The 19,679-nt window shown below is 40.3% G+C and overlaps 1 protein-coding gene across 4 annotated transcripts in view; it reads left to right on the top strand.

The window, feature by feature from the left end:
* The window catches only part of PLOD2 (procollagen-lysine,2-oxoglutarate 5-dioxygenase 2), a 64,440-nt gene extending 46,349 nt beyond the window's left edge, over positions 1 to 18,091 (top strand). For 2 of the 4 annotated variants that reach the window (XM_088669100.1, XM_035133113.3), the window contains 10 exons: positions 1,162 to 1,266; positions 3,333 to 3,458; positions 6,102 to 6,243; positions 7,379 to 7,441; positions 11,615 to 11,728; positions 12,094 to 12,159; positions 13,292 to 13,396; positions 14,449 to 14,595; positions 15,410 to 15,535; positions 17,007 to 18,091. In XM_088669100.1, coding sequence (XP_088525226.1) covers positions 1,162 to 1,266; positions 3,333 to 3,458; positions 6,102 to 6,243; positions 7,379 to 7,441; positions 11,615 to 11,728; positions 12,094 to 12,159; positions 13,292 to 13,396; positions 14,449 to 14,595; positions 15,410 to 15,535; positions 17,007 to 17,162 — 1,150 coding nt within the window. In that variant the 3' untranslated portion in view covers positions 17,163 to 18,091. The remainder of the gene's footprint in view (positions 1 to 1,161; positions 1,267 to 3,332; positions 3,459 to 6,101; positions 6,244 to 7,378; positions 7,442 to 11,614; positions 11,729 to 12,093; positions 12,160 to 13,291; positions 13,397 to 14,448; positions 14,596 to 15,409; positions 15,536 to 17,006) is intronic. The other 2 variants (XM_088669101.1, XM_035133114.3) reach the window with 1 other exon arrangement.
* Positions 18,092 to 19,679: the final 1,588 nt, after the last annotated feature.

The raw sequence follows: 19,679 nt of genomic DNA, 5'->3' as shown, positions 1-19,679 counted from the left end.
TGACCTGCAACATATGTTTGGGGTGATAATATACAGCTGTTTCCTCTTTCATTGAAAGGTTGCACCACAGGGGAAAAAATATATCCAGCTGTTATAAATTATGAAAGTTCTGGAAACGAGAATGTTCATAGCCTTCAAAATGATCTATGTTCAATAGCTTTTATAATCAGATCCCAGTATCATCTTTGTCTCTTTTCTCTCGCGCACATACATGTGCCATTTACTTTAACAGTGCAGCACAACAGTTTAAAATCACATTTTATTTTCCAACAGAATTCCCAGGTATTAAACCAGCCAACTATCTATGTCAGTATTTTGTTAACATCCATACCTTAACTGTAATAGGGTCATCTGGTCTAATCCCCTACAATGCAGGAATCGTTTTGCCCAAAGTGGGGCTTGAGCCCATGACCGTGGGATTAAGAGTCTCATGCTCTCCCAACTGAGCTATTGGGTGAGGCTCCGGTCCAATAGTAAAACAGTAAACTAGGGTTATGTTTCCCACTTACCTACCTGTCTGTCACCTGGGGGATACTATTGTGATCAGAAATTAGAGTTGTACATAGAGGACAATGGTTGTATTAATATGTAATTTATATTTGCATTCATGTATTCAGGAATAGGTATGAAATAGGTATGGCAGGTATCCATAAATTGCTATTGTATTGCCAGATTAATTTTCAACAAATAGGTGTAAAGTTGTCTTAATTAATGTTATTACAGTGTGAATTTAGGAAAGATTTGGGGTTTTGAAAATATTGGGAATACAGCTCTCCAAATCTGGGGGAAATAGAGGAATTTCACTATGCAAATCTTCCAGAAGATGGATGAATTCCCCCAAATTGGTAGTAACGTCACCTTCAAAAATCCAAGACATCTTTGCAAAGAGTGAGACCTGTATTTTGAAAAACTTCCTTCTGGTGGATAGATAAATCAAGCGAAACCCAGATTGTATTATTAGTCATAAAATCTATTACTTTCAACTACTAACACTTGCTTTAAGTAGACTTGTTTTAGAAGTCGAGTTGCCAATTCAGGTAGCTATTAAGCAAAGGAACTTCTTAAATGCACACCGCAGTCATATGCTTAAAACTATTATCATCTCTTTGGAATGGAACATGTTTACAATGCTAATGCCTTGTGTGTCTCTTCCTTTTCAAGGGACATCTGTCGGCAGAATGAAGAATGCAACTATTATTTCAGCATAGATGCGGATGTTGTTTTAACGAACCCCAGTACTTTAAAACTATTGATAGAACAGAATCGGTACGTTTATGGCTGGAGGGGTTGGGAAACTTATCAATTCTAGGTTCTTTTATTGGTTTCAGTGACTACTACAGGTTTGTTTAGTAATTCCTTGAAACAGATTTCTCGTGAAAGAAGATATACCGGGTGGCATCCAGTGGTGTTCATCTGCCAGTAGAGTAGATTTCCATTTGTGCAGTGGTGTTTCCCATTCCTATCTCTGTACCTAAAAATTGCAGAGAGCTGCAGTAGGGGAAGAGAGGAAAATTACTTCTGCATCACTGGATAGCGTCATTATGTCCGGGCAGAGGAGAATATTAATGCACTCCTTTATGTGAAAACTAGCCTTCCACTATAATTTAAGGGGCTCATACACACACACACACACACACACACACACACACACACACACACACAGAGTTTTATATCCAATAAAACAACACAATATAACATTTGTCATATAAATCCAACTAATCCAGAATGTGGCAGCTAGACTGGTGACTGGGAGCAGCCACCAAGACCATATAACACCGGTCTTGAAAGACCTACATTGGCTCCCAGTACATTTCCGAGCACAATTCAAAGTGTTGGTGCTGACCTTTAAAGCCCTAAATGGCCTTGGTCCAGTATACCTGAAGGAGCGTCTCCACCCCCATCATTCTGCCCGGACACTGAGGTCCAGCGCCGAGGGCCTTCTGGCGGTTCCCTCGCTGTGAGAAGCAAAGCTACAGGGAACCAGGTAGAGGACCTTCTCGGTAGTGGCACCCGCCCTGTGGAATACCCTCCCGTCAGAGGTCAGAGAGATAAACAACTACCTGACATTTAGAAAATACCTAAAGGCAGCCCTGTTTAGGGAAGTTTTTAATCTGTGATATTTGATGTATTTTAATGTTTGCTGGAAGCCGCCCAGAGTGGCAGGAGAAACCCAGCCAGATGGATGGGGTATAAATAATATATTATTATTATTATTATTATTATTATTATTATTATAGAAAAAGAAACCCTCCCCTTGACTTCCCTCAACTTCCCCTTCTGATTCCTTAAACTTCTGCTTAATTATTACCTTATTTTTATAATCTTATACCTTAATACTCTTATTTTCTTATCAGTTTTATACCAAATTTTCCTTCCTGATTACATCCTACAGTCCAAATCCAAATCACTTCATTTCAGCTTTAAGCTCATAGACATAATAAAACAAGAACAGAAACGCGCACAATTTGATTTACAACTAAAAGGTAAAATAGCTTAAAGGATATACAGAATTAGATAAGGATATAATAAAAGAATTTCAAGTTGTATATAACAGTTACATCCTACAGTCGTTTTCATTCCATGTTGTTCTTAACCGTTGATCTTATTTTCTTACTTGTAAGTGTTTAATGATCAAACCTTGCCAGTAATTCCATATCTTTACAGTATTTCTGTAAATACAAGGGAAAAGGTTCCCAGTCTTTTTAAAATTCTGATTTAGGGGGCTCTTCTTAATCATGTGAATGCTCTGTTGGTGGATATGTTCTGTGGGGATAGACGACCCCCCCCCCCCAATGCTTCTCTGCGCATCTTGGAGTAAAGGCACTTCCTTCGGCGTGTTTGCTTTTTGATCACATCAACTTTCTTGACTTTGAGGACAATGTGTCTACAAGAGAGACTGGGTTTCACTATGTGTCAGTTAAGGCTTTAAAGAGCTATTTTATCATTCACACCGTTAATCCATTTTATCCTGATTGGCAGCCTCTTTCCTAGACATCAGGCAGATATCTTTCATCGCTGTTCTAGCAGAAGCCTTTCAGTGGGAATGCGAATGATGGAATATAAGACTTTATGCATGCATGAATAACATATACTCTTCGCTGAGCTATGGCCCTTGAAATTTCACGTTGCAGTTGTTGCTTTACAAATTCAGAATTCAGAAAGACTGGTTTTCTCACTATCCCAGAGGCAGTGACTAGAAGCAAAGAGGGCTATTTAGAATAAGTGACAGCTATTAACATCCGTCTCTTCCCCAGTTATGGAGCTCCTCCTTGTGATTGTCTCACATTTCAATCTTTTTGTTAACTTTCAATGCAATCATGTTTTTGAAACAGAAAGATGATTGCCCCTCTTGTCCTGCGCCATGGGAAACTTTGGTCAAACTTTTGGGGGGCGCTGAGCCCTGATGGATATTATGCTCGGTCTGAAGACTACGTGGATATTGTCCAAGGAAACAGAGTGTAAGTTACCATAACTGTTTGCTCTTTTGCATAGGTGCCAACTATGTGGGGCCCTGGGTGCCTGGGTACCTGCACACACTGTGGCGCACTTTGATGTCACATCAACACACCCCTGTGACGTACAGGAGTTGACATTGGCACACCGCGAGTGTGCCAGCGCTGCACATGAGCACACCCCGGCGCATGTAATTCCACATACAGACACCCAACAGCTATCCCAATACAGTGGTACCTCTGGTTAAGAACTTAATTCGTTCTGGAGGTCCTTTCTTAACCTGAAACTGTTCTTAACCTGAAGCACCACTTTAGCTAATGGGGCCTCCTGCTGCTGCCGCACCACAGAAGCACGATTTTTGTTCTCATCCTGATGCAAAGTTCTTAACCTGAGGTACTATTTCTGGGTTAGCAGAGTTTGTAACCTGAAGCGTTTGTAACCTGAGGTACCACTGTAGTAGTAGTTGTTGTTAAACCACCTTGCTCATACTTCTTTTGATTTGGCACGTATGTATGTATTGATCATATTCCATCTTTGCTCCAAGGAGCTGGCTTCGTGGTTGAGCAAAGAACTCACTGGGTAACCTTGGGCTGGTCACAGTTGACCAAACCTACCTCACATGGTTGTTGTTGAGGATGAAATGGGGAGGAAAAGCACCATGAATGCCACCTTGAGTTTTTTGGAGGAAAGATGGGGTATAAAACATACATGACATGCCACATCAACATATGTGTTAAACAAGTTGGTTCGGGGGAGGGCACTATTGTGGTGGCTGTATTGACTATTGCTTCAGTGAACATTAAAGTGAAGTATTTCTAAGAAACAGTCAGCTGTGAGTAGTTTTCAGCCCTTTTTCGGTTAACTAATCCCTGCTGTGGGATAAACCACAGAGCCCAGGGCTTGCTCATCAGAAGGTCGGCGGTTCGAATCCCTGCAATTGGGTGAGCTCCTGTTGCTCGGTCCCAGCTCCTGCCAACCTAGCAGTTCAAAAGCACGTCAAAGTGCAAGTAGATAAATAGGTACTGCTACAGTCGGAAGGTAAATGGCGTTTCCGAGCGCTGCTTTGGTTCGCCAGAAGCGGCTTTGTCATGCTAGCCACATGACCTGGAAGCTGTACGCCGGCTCCCATGGCCAGTAAAGCAAGATGAGCGTCACAACCCCAGAGTCGGTCACGACTGGACCTAATGGTCAGGGGTCCCTTTACCTTTCATCCTTGTAACGTGTTGAAATATCCTGTGGATATCCTCAAAACCCATCTCCATGCATGCCCCACAGTCAAAGTAAAAAATAAAAACCAAAGAAGAATCTGGTAAGGAGGACTTTATTTAACACTTGTAAATTTCTGCATAACCCGGGGTTGTAAAATGGGGGGGGGGGCTCTTGATAGTGTGACCCACTTACTTTGAACTGCTTGCATTGACTGTGTATTAAATTCCTTCAGCATATCCCAAACAATTTACTTTCCCCATATTTCCCACGAGTTTCTGTTCTGGCTTTTTCCTCAGCCAGAAGCCATTAAAGAAGGAATTAATTGATATTGTTATAAGCTGGCTATTATTGGGGGAATATTGGAAAACTGGGACGCAGGTGGCACTGTGGGTTAAAGCACTGAGCCTAGGGCTTGCTGATCAGAAGGTCAGCGGTTCGAATCCCTGCGACAGGGTGAGCTCCCGTTGCTCGGTCCCAGCTCCTGCCAACCTAGCATTTTGAAAGCACATCAAAGTGCAAGTAGTTAAATAGGTACCGCTCTGGCGGGAAGGTAAACGGCATTTCCATGTGCTGCTCTGGTTCGCCAGAAGTGGCTTTGTCATGCTGGCCACATGACCTGGAAGCTGTACGCCGGCTCCCTCGGCCAATAACGCGAGATGAGCGCCGCAACCCCAGAGTCGGTCACGACTGGACCTAATGGTCAGGGGTCCCTTTACCTCTACCTATTGGAAAACTAATAAAAAATTATTTGAAGAAAAAAAAACCATAAAAGAAGTGACATATAAAGATGTTGGTTCTTGGAAAGGCTACTTTTAATTCTGTTTCCTTGTAATTGCCATGTATTTTAATTTATAAGTTGATTTTGAAGAGTATGTGCTCTGTCAATAGCTTTAATTGAATGAAAAATGGAAGGGATATTTAAAAGTGAATGTTCTCAATTCAGCTATTTTTTGATTTTATTCTTGTTTATGTCTCTGTGAGTGAGGAACCTGACCTGAAAAACAAGCAAAAAATGATTGATTTCGCTTGTTTATTGTTTGTCCAGCTTTAGAAACCTGCCACAGGGTCAAGTAGCATTGTGGGGCATGTGGTTCTACAGCCGGGTGTTAAATATAATTTTAGAATGGTTCAGTTTGTGCCTTTCTCTATGTGGTTACATTACCAAATATTCCACAGTAACTTATTGGTCTCCTTAGTCTTGTTTACAAATGGATAATGTTCTCTCAGTTCTGTAGTTCTGTATAGTGGAGCTCTGTGGAGCTTCTCCGCAACAAGGGTACAGATGATTTTTTAAAAAATTACACTCGCATAGTATTTCCATCCTGTTTGAGGAGTGCAAAATTCTCACCATAGGAAACAAATGATGAAAAATGATGAAACTTAAATGAAATTCACCCAAGTGTATATTACACGCAACTCAATTTACCATTTTCCTCCAGGGGTGTCTGGAACATCCCTTATGTGGCTAACATATATCTGATCAAAGGACAAACACTCAGATCTGAGATGAAAGAGAGAAATTATTTTGCAAGGGACAGGTTGGATCCTGATATGGCCCTCTGCAGGAATGCCAGAGAAATGGTGAGTTGCATGAGCTTTGAAAATGTCTCGCTACACTTTGGTTGTTCTTTCTTTCCAATTTAAAGTACTAGCCAATTTTTTTGTGAGTTACAATCACTTTCATGACTCTTTGTTACCTCTTCACAACGGCAGCAGTTGAACCAATTCACATCACAACTTTTTGGCTTTGAGTATAGTTAACACTCATAAATATTGTGTGCTGCCTGTTTCTGAATGCAAAATTACTTGTGAACTTAATCAATACCTACTTCATATGGTAATTGTAGCTCAGCGCTGATTTTCCATTTTTTCTAAATTTTGTTCTTGAGTTAATAAACCATCGCAAATGCTATATGTTGTATGAAGGATACAATAGAACTGATATCACATTATTGCATTTTAGAATTGTCTTTTTCAAGGGCAGGAATGATTGATCTTGTTATTTCAAGGCAGATTAAATTTTGCTAAACAGGAACAATGTTCCTTGTCGCTATTAGCGTTTAATGGATGCTAGCATTATGAGAACATATATGAATATCATTGCAATACAAATGTAAATCTGTATCTGTACTGATATCTACACTAGTTGCAGAGCAGAATCAAATGACAGCTATTTCCAGGCAATGTAGCATTGAAAAATAATTTTGCTGAATTGAACAAGAAAAGTTGGCAAGTATTGAAGTTTATTCCCTCCAAGGCATGATTTTCTTTTGTTTGTACTCGTTCTGCAGAATAGTCCAATCAGCATTCTCTTGTTCTCAACCTTTCTTGCATCAGTTATTGCAATCTGTGCTTACAACGTGCTCACGTTCAACTAATCTGACTTTGTGGCTCGTCAGAAAAAGTCTTCTTTTTCTCATTCTTATGCTGTGAAGCAGCCTGGTACGAGCTTGTCTCTGTGTGTATGTTTTTTAAAAATACATATACATATATCTGTATATATATGTTGCAGCAGATAAGAGGCTGAGAGTTCAAGCTTTTAACCCGTACGTTTTAAGCTTTGCTTAGAGCTGCATGATGTCCGTAAAAGGTACAGCTTTTGATTAAAGGATCTTGTTTATCTAACATGGCAGCAGAAAGCGAATGCAGCTCTTAACAGTGCGAAAGAGAGCAATGAAAGGTCAACTGATGTGGTCCTTCTCCTCCTTCGTTTTAGACCTTACAAAGGGAAAAAGGCTCCCCTTCTGCGGAAACATTCCATATGCTCAGACCCCCAAAGGTTTTTCTTTCTTTTCATTTTTTTACTCATTTATTACAATGCGGTTTTACTCTCCTAGAGGGAGGTATCTCCTTCCGTTCCCTGTACCCCAGTGATAACTGGGCATTGTTTTGTCTTGAGCTTTTAGCCCCATGGATACAACTTTTGCAAAAACCAATCTGTTCCCCCCCCCCTGTGGCCATTCAAAAGATTAAATCACGAATAGAAGGGAAACAACTGTCAGTGCTGCCCCACACAAACATTTGTACAATAATTCACACAGGGATATGTTGAGTAGGTTCTATAGATAGCGGTCAATTGGCTGCTGGCATTTACTTGACCTCCTGTCACCCACATCGCTACGGTGTATTAGGAAAGGAAAGGCCGTTGTGATGCAGACATACTGGCAAAGCCAAGCTAGCACTCTCTGACTGGTGGGTGTGCACCAAATCAACTTCACCTCTGCCTTGTCCCTACTCTGTGGCATGTCCCAACCACGGGGGTGTCAGGAGGTCAGGCAAGTGCCACCCCTTCAGCGACCCTTCTGATTGGCAGTTTTCATGATTATGCTTGTATAGGTTGCCCAAGGTCTTGTGAAGCCTTTTGTCCAAATGGAAGGACATACCTTTTGCTTCTTCTGTGTTTTCACAGAGGATGTGAGCAGAATAATAATAATAATAATAATAATAATAATAATAGATTATTTATACCCCGCACATCTGGCTGGGTTTCCCCAGCCACTCTGGGCGGCTTACAACAGAAAAATGAAATAAAACAATTAAACATTCAAAGCCTCTCTAAACAGGGCTGCCTTCAGATGTCTTCTAAAAATCTGGTAGCTGTTTTTCTCTTTGACATCTGATGGGAGGGCGTTCCACAGGGCAGGCGCCACCACCGAGAGGGCCCTCAGCCTGGTTCCCTGCAACTTGGCTTCTCGCAACGAGGGAACCGTCAGAAGGCCCTCGGTACTGGACCTCAGTGTCCGGGCAGAACGATGGGGGTGGAGACGCTCCTTCAGGTATACTGGACTGAGGCCATTTAGGGCTTTAAAGGTCAGCACCAACACTTTGAACTGTGCTCGGAAACGTACCTCCTTCTGCATGCAGGAGGGCACGTTTCAGCCCAACAGTAGCACATTTTCCACATTTTTGAGTGTGTAAGCCAGTATGCTAGTGTACTTAAACATATACTGTACCCAAAATTCTGATGTGGCATAATCGCCAAAAAGCAACCTTTCCTCATTCTTTTAATGTAAATCATTCTTGTGCTACAAGGCCCTGCTTCCTAGTTATATACATGTGAGAATCACAAATTTTGTGGTATCGTCTAAGTAGCAACTCATTTTAGCATTGACTATTGCTTCTAAGATTCTGTCTCCATTAATTTCATTGCGAGCTCATGTTCCATTGAGACTAATGGAGATTTGAGGATTTTATCTTTGAACTTTCTTTGTCTTTCATTTAGCTATATCACTTTCACTTGTTTTGGAAGTTAAAAAGGCTGTATCCAATGGGTTTCACTCAGCTGACAGTAAAGCTCCTGCTAGCAGAATGCAGAGGGAATGGATTTTTGGAAATTTCCCTCCCTCCCATATGCTCCTACTTTCCTAAAACCCCAGAGGGACTCTTAACGCAGATTTAGAGGGGAAGAGAGGCTGCAGGGGGTGGTGGTGGGAGGAATTGTGGGAAACTCATTCATTCCCTGAAGCCTTACGATCAGCTGATAGAACCCAGATTATGTGACCCTGTTAATAAATGAATGAATCTATGAATGGGGCCACTCCACATCATTCGAGAGGTAGTCCCACCATTAGCAAATAAAAGAAGCCACAGCTGTTAGCAGCATAATAGCGTCAAATTTCACAATGGATTTTTTTATGGAAGGGTGGAAAAAATAATGAAATATAATGCCAAAATAGTCTTTAAGCCAAGAACCAAACAGTCATTAGTGAATTGCATAAAGTTAAATACAATTTAATGGGCTCTTTATAGTGAAAGAGATGGCGAGAACGAGCCGTCTCAAGAACAGTTTCTTTCCTAGAGCAATTTTGGCCTTAAATGGAAATTCTGGACTTTGAAGTCATTTTATTTTCATTTTCATTTCTTTACTGTTCTGTATTGTATTGTGCTTATTAGTATTTTAATTCATGTGGAGTGTTTTAATTGAGTTGATACAGCAACCGAGAAATTTTGTTGTTCCCGCAAGGGGACAATGACAATAAAGATCTATTCTATTCTATTCTATTCTATTCTATTCTATTCTATTCTATTCTAAAACTGGATGTAATTCAATGGCTTTTTGTTGCTGAGACAAAGTTACCCACACTCTGTTATCCATTGTTGTAGGAACCAGAAAATCTGTTGCTTAATAAGAGTTGCTTGCTGTTCCCTGTTCCCCTAATGCACATTTTTTTCAATATCTGGTTATGATTAAAGCTGAAGCTCCCTTGTGCTGTAAAAACAGAACATACTGTGGCTTCCCTACACTTCTCATGAGAAATTATGTCTCTAATGCAATGACATGGTTTTCAATACACCAACTGTCAAAAGCATGCTTTACCACTGTATTTCGCCAGTTCTATGCTGACGCAACTCCATTGGAAGTAATGGAGCATAAAACTGGACAGTGGTGTGGTGTATTTTTTTGTAGCAGAGGGAAGTGTTACATAATCATCACTTAACTGTTTTTGGCAGAGCTTTTTTGATTCAGCTTTTCGTATTTATTGTTTAATAAGAGCCATGGGTTGAGTACATGTTTATTATGTTCTTTTTTAAAATAAAGAACATTACAACTTTTTTTTTAAAAAAATATCCCCCCAAAAGACTTAAACCCAACCCTTATGTACTTGAGATAGTGTATCTGCCTCACAACTTGAGCAACATGGTCTGCGACAATTTGTTATGCCTACCTGGTAGCCTTCAGATGTTTTGGATTGCCAATCCCAGCAGCTCCAGGTTGGAAAGACTGCCCTATCCTGATCACTGAGGAAACTCATAGATATCTGCTTCCTTAGAGACAGTAGTCACAGACCCAGAAGCAAACCAGGAAGTACACACCTCATTATAGGATAGGCCTGTATTGCCATGTAGGTTTGAAGTCACTATCACATATTTTGTTCAATTGGTGCTGCCCCTGGCTGGTCCTACTAGCCTGCTTGGACAGAGATCATCATCAACATGAGGATTGGTGTGGCTGATGTCTGGCTTGAAGGTGACCAGCATGCTGGTCATTCACAAAACCACAAGTGTCAGAAAAAGCAAATGTCTTGAAGCACCATTATTCAGAATGGCAAGCGATTGGGCTGTGACAAACGCAACAGTATCTTTGATCAGTTTGAAAATGTAGGCCTGTTTATATTGAAAAGGAAAACAACATACCTTCCCAATTTACTTAATTTGATTTGTTCAGTTTAATATGAAGTTAATCAGTCCTACAAGGATCGTGTGGCTTTTGCTACTGTTCCAGTTCAATTTGCTTTTCATCCTTCTTCAAGCATTGCACAGTGGTTTGTTGTTTTCATCATATTCATAAAATTAACTATTTGAAGGGGAACATTTTCATTACAGGTCAACTCACCAAAGGATCTGGTAGGAAATGGGCTGAAATTGACACTCTATAGAACTCCGACACTTGCTTCTCTATTCATGTTTTTACCTGAATCCAACAGATCAATATTAGTTAAATATTTAGGACGTAAGACAACTACATAAAAATGTATAGAAGGAAATATACCAACTTTCCCTTCATAAATTAATCTCGTCACTCATCATCAGTTATATAAATGTATAAATATTAAAACATAACTGAGATTGCTGTGTGTGGGTCTCTGATACAGGCATGAATTGCCTTATGTTCAGGGCTTCTGCTTCCTACATTTTCATGAATTGGGAATTCTTTGTATGCATGGATTGCATGTAGAAAAGAAACAAATAGCCTTAGCCCATATCACAATCCTTTCTTTGTTTACTGACTATATCTGGTCAGTTGGCAATACAGATTCTTTAAATCCCCCAAAGAGTACAACATACATAGTTAGAATTTCAGATAAAGAGGACTGTAGTTTATATATTCAGAATGGGGATGATAGTGAGTTTGGGTGATGAGTATTCATATAGACTGGATGGTATAGTTTCTTCTGTATTTCTAAATATTAAATATTAAACTAACATAAGGATGTTTTTTGTCTGGTGGTAGGGTGTCTTTATGTACATCACTAACAGACACGAATTCGGAAGACTTATATCAACCGCCAACTACAATATATCTCACTACAACAATGATCTTTGGCAGATCTTTGAAAATCCAGTGGTATGTATCAAAGAATGCAATATAATTATTTTCATCTCTTTTTAAAAAACCCTGAATAACCCCTTTTTGTGAGCAAACAAATCACAAAATGTTTTCTTATCATGGGGATCTTAATCCATTAAATTTTTCAACATTAACCTTCATTGCTCAATTTGAAAGAAAAAAAATCCTATGGGTTGTATCCAACTAAGCCGTACTCAGGACCTGACCCACTGAAATGTAACCAAGTTCGTCATGTTCATCAATTTTAGTGAGTCTGCTTTGAGTAGGATATCCTTTGCTGAAACCCTACATTCTAAGCACTTCTGTGTGTAGGTTGTTCTCTCGCTCTCGTCTTAATCTAACAAACAAATCTTTGTTCTCAGGATTGGAAGGAAACCTACATAAACCCCAACTATTCAAAAATTTTCACTGAGCACATAGTGGAACAGGTAAGGAAAACCTCTATGTGAGGACTCACAAAGGGACTGAACTTCATTTATGAGCCGAGCTAAAATACAAATGGGTTTTAACTTGGATTGGAGTTAGCTAATTATTTATGGGCTCTGTATGTGTTTCTGTAACTCCCACACCCACCTGAAACTTGGCAGCAGCAGCACTAATAAAACCACTTCCGCATTACACGGAGGTGGTGTTGTGGGCATGGCCCGACTCAATTCTCGCGATGGGGGCTGTGAGCTCAGCCCCCTCGCGGGATGGGAGTTCTCGCCTCCGTCATTCCCGGGCCGACCAATAGGGTCAGCCGGGAGGCGGGGCTTCCTCTCTTTTAAATCAAGTCGGAGGGGGGAACGCAGCCTCTTTTCACCCCGGCACCTAGCAATGAAAACCACCTGGGGTTGGGGTGGCCCAATACTTCTCTGCTTTGACACTGAAAAACCATTTCTTCTTCAACAGACCTGGCTTTCCATGCTTTGCTAATTTATGGTCTCTCTCTCTCTCTCTCTCTCTCTCTCTCTCTCTCTCTCTCTCTCTCTCTCTCTCTCTCTCGCATGTGGGAAGAATCAGCAGGTTAGGGTCAAGAGTCCCATAAGCTTGGAGGAATGGAGTTGCTGGAAGCCTGGGCAGCTGTTTGAGTTCTTCACCACATTGTAGTGCCAGTCCTTCTAGGGGAAACCAAATTACCACAGCCGAAAACGTTCCTTTCCTCAAATATGGGAACACTAGGTAGATCAGTACAAATGTGACCTTCTGCTGTGGGTATTTGTGGGCACATGAGAGGAAACTGCTCTACAGTGACTGACCCAAGCAGCCACTGAAATGGTTTCTCCTTTCAGATAATTAGAGATTTCACTGTGTTTTCTCTTACGTAGCTGGCCAAGTGTATGATGCAGAGCAACTGCTGCATAACTCTTGTATCCGCAAGTTAAAAGACAAGAAATAACATTTAAGGAACAAAACAAAATCAAAGGGGTTAGACTAGTTGCTGTAGTGATGGACCACAGAGTCCTGCAGTCCTCCTCCACCTTAAATTCAGAGATGTAAAGCATAAGCTACACAACAGCCTTTTATGCTACACAAAGGAGCACAAAATGCTAATCACAGGTTTATGTTTCCCACCTATAGCCATGCCCAGATGTGTTTTGGTTCCCCATATTTTCTGAGACAGCCTGTGATGAACTGGTCCAGGAGATGGAACATTATGGACGTTGGTCAGGTGGAAAACACCATGTAAGCATAATAGTTGGAAACTTCTTTTAATTTGTTTTTATATGGGTGTTGTTTTTGAAAATAAAGTATGTATTGCTGACAAAAGGTGAGCCACAATCCGACCCCCCCTCCCCTATGCATGCAGATGTCCCTGTGTGAGGCACCCATGGGACCGTCATTGCAGGTGCACACATACACCCATACAAGGCAAGTTCATTGGGGCAGGATTGTGTCCGACGTTTCAATCAGGACTGCAAAATTTAATTTTAGATTGGCAATTTGTTATAGTAACATAACTGTACCCACCCTGGGACCTCATGCTGAAGAGTGAGTAAGAAACCTAATAAATTAAAAACAAATAAATCACAATCTAACCCTTTATCAAATTTACAAAGTCAAAATGTCATATGGATTTGAATCTAAAACTAATTGTGTACTTTGAGGTAGATCTATTATGTAGCAAAAACCTGTAACAAAAATAACACTGTGTCTCCATTTTTTCTATAATACTGTCATTATTGCATTGTACTTGATTTTTTTCATAAATAAAAATAGTGACACATAAAAGCCAAAGTGTTTTTTATAAGGTAGCCCAATTTAATATCACTGATTAAAATGAGTCCTAAGCTTCATGAATGATAAAATAAAGGCCATCTTTACTATTTTCTTCAACATTGTAAGGCAGTTTACACTTTCAGTATATTGAAAAGCTCGTTTTCATTCATCTAAGATGGTTTTAATAATAAGCTTATATTTTCAGTGGGGGTTTTTTTTTAATGAAACATCTATTGATGCATTCAGCCACTACTGAATTATCTGGTGAACAAAACAATGTATTGTTGTACCAATTCCTTACACAATACATTTGATAGAAGAATGGATTGCCATTTTGGTCCCATAAACTAAGCCATGCAACAAGTATATTTATTCACTGGGATGTGTCTCAAGGTACCAGAGTATGAAAGCTTTAGAATTGGACAGGCATGTGCTACTTTACAAAGTGCCCCATATGATTTGAAAACCACCAGCTTATGCCCTATGTCTCTGAACATCTCTGTGATGTCTTGTTTTAGGACAGCCGCATTTCTGGAGGATATGAAAACGTTCCAACTGATGACATTCACATGAAACAAGTTGGGCTGGAAAGCGTGTGGCTACATTTCATTAGAGAATACATAGCGCCTGTAACACTAAAAGTGTTTGCCGGCTACTATACAAAGGTAGGTTTAAATGGTTATTAAAAAGTAAGACTTAAAGGCTCAAGCACAGGTGCAGTACCCAAACACAGAGTAGTCATGACAGACCCAGTACATCCACTCACAGGTCCTTCTGCCCATGTGGGTGACCCAACAACATGCAAGCAACATGAGGGGGCATTGCAGAGACTAGGAGAGCTATTCATGCCTCCCCTATCCCTACTTCAGCTTCTGCACCATGAAAATTACTTAATTTCTGAGAATCCTGGGAGAGGAGAGTACTCTTTTGCTTGAGTCCTGTGTGCAAGTTTCCCATAGGCGTCAGGTTAGCGGCTGTGAAAAAAGGATGCTGGACAAAGATGAGCTGTTGGCCCGATCCAGTAGGCTCTTCTTATGTTCTCACGCTCAGGAGCCAAAATTAGAACCACAGAACTGTAGAGTTGGAGGGGACCCCAAGGATCATCAAGTCCAACCCCCTGCAATGGAGAAATCCTGCGAACAGCTGTCCCTGGTTGGGGCTTGAACCACCAACCTTCTGCTTAGCAGCCAGATGCACTGACCCGTTGTGCCACAGAGATGCTAAATATTATTTATTTCATTTATCAGTAGTTTCCCATGAAGTATGTGCTAGGTGAACTCTGTGTCTGCAGGCTCAGAATCTTTAAAAAAGGAAGAGAGAGACAAAAGTTGAGGACATCTGGAAGTGAAGGAGCTATTATAAACAGTGGGTGGGAGGAGATCCATGACAGTAAATCATAGATATTTATCATCGCAGGGAGAAGGCGTGAGGGATTCCCATGAGCTATCCTTTCTTAACTGCCCTGTTATTTCTTTATAGGGCCATGCCTTGCTGAATTTTGTTGTGAAATACACTACTGAGAGACAACGTTCCCTCAGACCTCATCACGACTCCTCAACATTTACTATCAACATAGCTCTCAACAAAGTGGGAAGAGATTTTGAAGTACGTTTGGAGCAAATCTGTTTATTCCAGCAATGGCTTTCGACTTCTCTGACTCATTTCCCACTAAGCTTGCTGAGAAGTCCTAAATAAGAAAACGACACCACAATAATAATTATTGGTTCTTCTAAAGTATTAGAACAGTGACAGTCTAATTGCATCATGCTGCTGTGACATGGCAGTTTAAGCAGACAGCTGTATTCAGTGTTGAAATCAGTGATAGGATTATTTTGTATGGAGAAGGAGAGGGCGCAGATCCCTCACCAAAAAATTGCTTTTTTGAAGGATCATGTTACAAATAGTTTAAGACAGTGGCCAGCAGAAGGTAGGTTGCAGAATGATTTGCAGTAACTGGCACATGGTAGCACTAAAAACAAAGCACAGTCGTACCTCCGCTTACGTATCCCTCTGGATATGTAAACTTCAGGATACGGACGTGGAAAACCCGGAAGTATTTTTCCGGGTTTTGCCGTGCACACTTGCGCAGAAGCGCTCTATGTGCTGTGCACATGCGCAGAACATGTACGCACCACATACATGCGCAGCAGTCCTCTGGTTGCGAATTCCTCAGGATGTGGCTGGACCTCCGGAATGGATCCCATTCGCAACTGGAGGTACCATTGTAGATACCACATCCTTCAGGTTTGCACAGGCTGGTGTAAGGAATAGAGGCAAAGTTCCCTTGTCTCTCCAAGTGGTATGACTTTTTGCCTCGGAAACCACCCCCTCCAATCTTTTTCCTCTAGGTTGTTACCAGATTTCAGATAGTGCATTTGAAGGGATGGAGTAGGCCTAGCAACCTCCTCCTACTGATGCCTAGACTAGAAAAGCTATTGACCTGGTTGGCATGTAACGCTAAACCAAATAATGGCTTAGCAGAAACGAGCACATGTGTGGATTCTTGGCATGCAGATCACAGCTGCTGCTGTTGCTTTGCTATCCAGCACTAAGTCATAGTTTGTGTTAGTGCTACATCCAACGCCAGGCTCATGATTTGTTTCATTCTGGACAAACCATGAGTTGTAACCAAAGTTCGTTCTTGGTTAACTGCTTGTGGGTTGTCTGGGGTAGATAAACCACACACCCAGGTTTGAATACAACACTAAGCCAAACCATGGCTTATGCCTGGGTGGAACAATTGCAGGATCAGGTGAGTAGTAGTAGCTGCAACCTTAACTCCCGGGACACACATGTTAAGGCATGGTTTGACTTCGTATTTGATGCAAACAGGGCCAGTATCATCTATCATGCCATTTCCACAATGATGTTGCCCTACATATGAATTAGAATGGGGAAATGTTAAGGTGTGTTATTGTTCAAATGCAGTATATTGTTGGTCCAAATTAATGCACTCGGGATTGATTGCACTTCTACTTATTGTATTTTGCTTTATAACAAAAAAAACCCTCCCAGTTTCTATTGATTTCTGCCAGATGGTGATTTAAAGGCTTTGGTTTCTGATTTTTTTTTATAGGGAGGTGGATGCAAATTTCTGAGGTACAACTGCTCCATAGAATCACCCAGGAAAGGATGGAGTTTTATGCATCCAGGAAGACTTACCCATTTACATGAAGGACTTCCCATTTTGAACGGAACAAGATACATCGCAGTATCATTTATTGACCCTTAATCTTATTTCCCTGGCCTGTTACAGACAACGTTTGGCAATCTATGACAAACTCTTATTTATAGTTCTACTCCCAGAAGATGGTGACAAAAGAAACTTCTTCTAGACTGCTGCTTTGCTTTGGGCTAAAAGAATGAGCAGGAAAAGAAACCCAAACTCTTAAAAAAATTAAATATATAGATAAAGAAACCTTCAAGCATCTGATCTGAGCCCTGAGTTGCAAAGTTAAAGAATTATAATTTTGCTCCCTTGTGAAAAGGGAGTCTAAAAGGGAAGGGAAAAATCATTGATGCCAATGATCTATAAAACTTTTCACATGGGTTTTCCATCCATTACAATAACGTTATGAATATGTCTTTTGTACATATCTTGATTAAAGAAAGAAATATTTGCATATTCAGTTATCTATGAATATTCTTCTAAGAAAGAAGTGCATGATAGATAAATGCAAAGCATTGGCAAAAATACACATATGGGTACTTTTTTTAAAAAAAAGCTTTTAAAAGAAGAAATCCTCAACTTGGAAATCTTTTCTTCTCACCAAGTGTCCTTTGATCAGGCTGGGAACTATTCTGCAACTATTTTTTTTTTAATTTTGCATCAGTTCAGTGCTGGAAATCCAAGCTCTCTTTCTGCAAACTTTCTAATACCAAAATGTCTTGGACACAAAATTTGTCTACTCTTATTTAACACTACTTGAATTTTGTATCAGGAAATCAAGAAGTTGAAGTTGCTCTTTTATAAAATGTGCAGGGTTTTGACTTGCCTTTGTTTTTTAAGGGATCAGTTTAAAATAATTCCTGCTGTGCCTACTGTTTGTAATTTAAAGGTTACACTTGAAAAAAAGAATGTTGAAGCATGAAACCTGAGGTGCTAAAATGCTCATGTTTTCTAAGTTTTATGGAAAATAAAGAAGTCTAAAATTAAGAAAAGTTTTTGGTGTGTCTGTTTTTAAAAATATGCAGTGTTTGGTTTCTCTATAAGCAGAGTATGATAGCTTTTACTACATTTTGGATTGTGTTCAGTAATATGACAAATGTTTTGCATCTTAACAAATGTTTTACTTTTCAGAAAAGCTATTTGTCTTGCATCCCTCACATCAGCAGCCACAACTGTGGAAAAGATGCAGCAGTCTAGCTTGCTGAAAACTATAGTAAGAAGAAACCTAACCTACTTTTCAGGGCAGCTTGGCTGTTTCCTAGTTCACCATTTCCTAGTTTGCAGACTGCAAAAGAGCACTGGTTTAGTGGATTCTCAGCTCTGGCCAGATTCCTTTAAATGTGAACTCTAGCAAATGACTGGCCTCTTTTAATAAGATTAATGCTGCAAGTTATGAAACTCAAACATCTCTGTGTGATCGTGAAAGTGATATTTGTTTTCATGAGGTTATTTTTGGCATTAAACTGTGATCTGTTGGGGTAGCACAGCGCCCTGTGGTGGCCCACCTAGCTGAGTTACCGTAAAAGAACTGTATTTATTAAAACAATCTCTACTGAACTCCAAACTAAGTGCTTCAGAATGTTTTGGCAGGCCCTAATGATTAACTGTTGGAGCTCCCAAATTAAATGAACAATTTTATTTACATCCCGATCCCCCCAGTATGAATGATTTATGATGTATACTTTTGCTTCTGCATTTAGTCATTTCTTTTTACAACAATGGTTCCAAAGTTCAGAGCCCTGTGGGCTATGATGGTCTGCATGGTGACCAAATAGCCAATTAGTCAGTTTTGGTGACTGATCTTATTATTATCATTTAATATTTTATTCCCTACCTTTTTCCCTGACAGGGACTCAGTCACCATCGCCAATCACCATTCCAGGCAGGGCTCCAATATATTATGTTCCACAAGTGTTTTTTGTTTTTTTGCTCAAGAAAAAATAAATGAACACTATAACATAACTTGCTGGATCAGCTTAGATACCTTTAGTGACCATGTGAAAATGTTTGTCTATAACCAGTTCTTTGGCTGATTAACATTCTATGACATAAAAAAATTCCTTCAGTAGCACCTTAAAGACCAACTAAGTTTTTATTTTGGTATGAGCTTTCGTGTACATGCACACTTCTTCAGATGACATGCTAAATGTGTTTGTGAGAGGAAGGTTTATTGATTTTGCTTTGTTTTATCATCTATTTTTATCATGTATTTTGTGTTCTCATTTTGTATTTTTATGCTGTAATCCACCCTGTGAAGTTCGGATGCTGGGTGGTGTACAAATTTAATAAATAATAATAAGGTCAGTGGCCTATCCAAGCCAACATCCTGTACTCGCAGTGACCACTCAGATTCCTGTGAGGAACCCCCAAGAAGGACTCAAGTACAGTACAAGAATACTCTCCCCTCCTGTGGTTTCCAGCATTACTGGAATTCAGAAGCATTACTGCCTCTGACCACGGTGGCAGAGCATAGCCGTCATGGCAAGTATCGATTGATAGGCTTATCCTCCATGAATTTGCCCAGTCCTCTTTCAAAGCCATCCAAGTTGGTGTCCATGATTGCCTCCTGTGCGACCAAAT

This window comes from Zootoca vivipara, chromosome 5 (assembly GCF_965207765.1).
Source record: "Zootoca vivipara chromosome 5, rZooViv2.hap1.1, whole genome shotgun sequence".
NCBI classification, from domain to species: Eukaryota; Metazoa; Chordata; class Lepidosauria; order Squamata; family Lacertidae; genus Zootoca; species Zootoca vivipara.
This window is presented reverse-complemented; position numbering and strand designations above follow the sequence as displayed.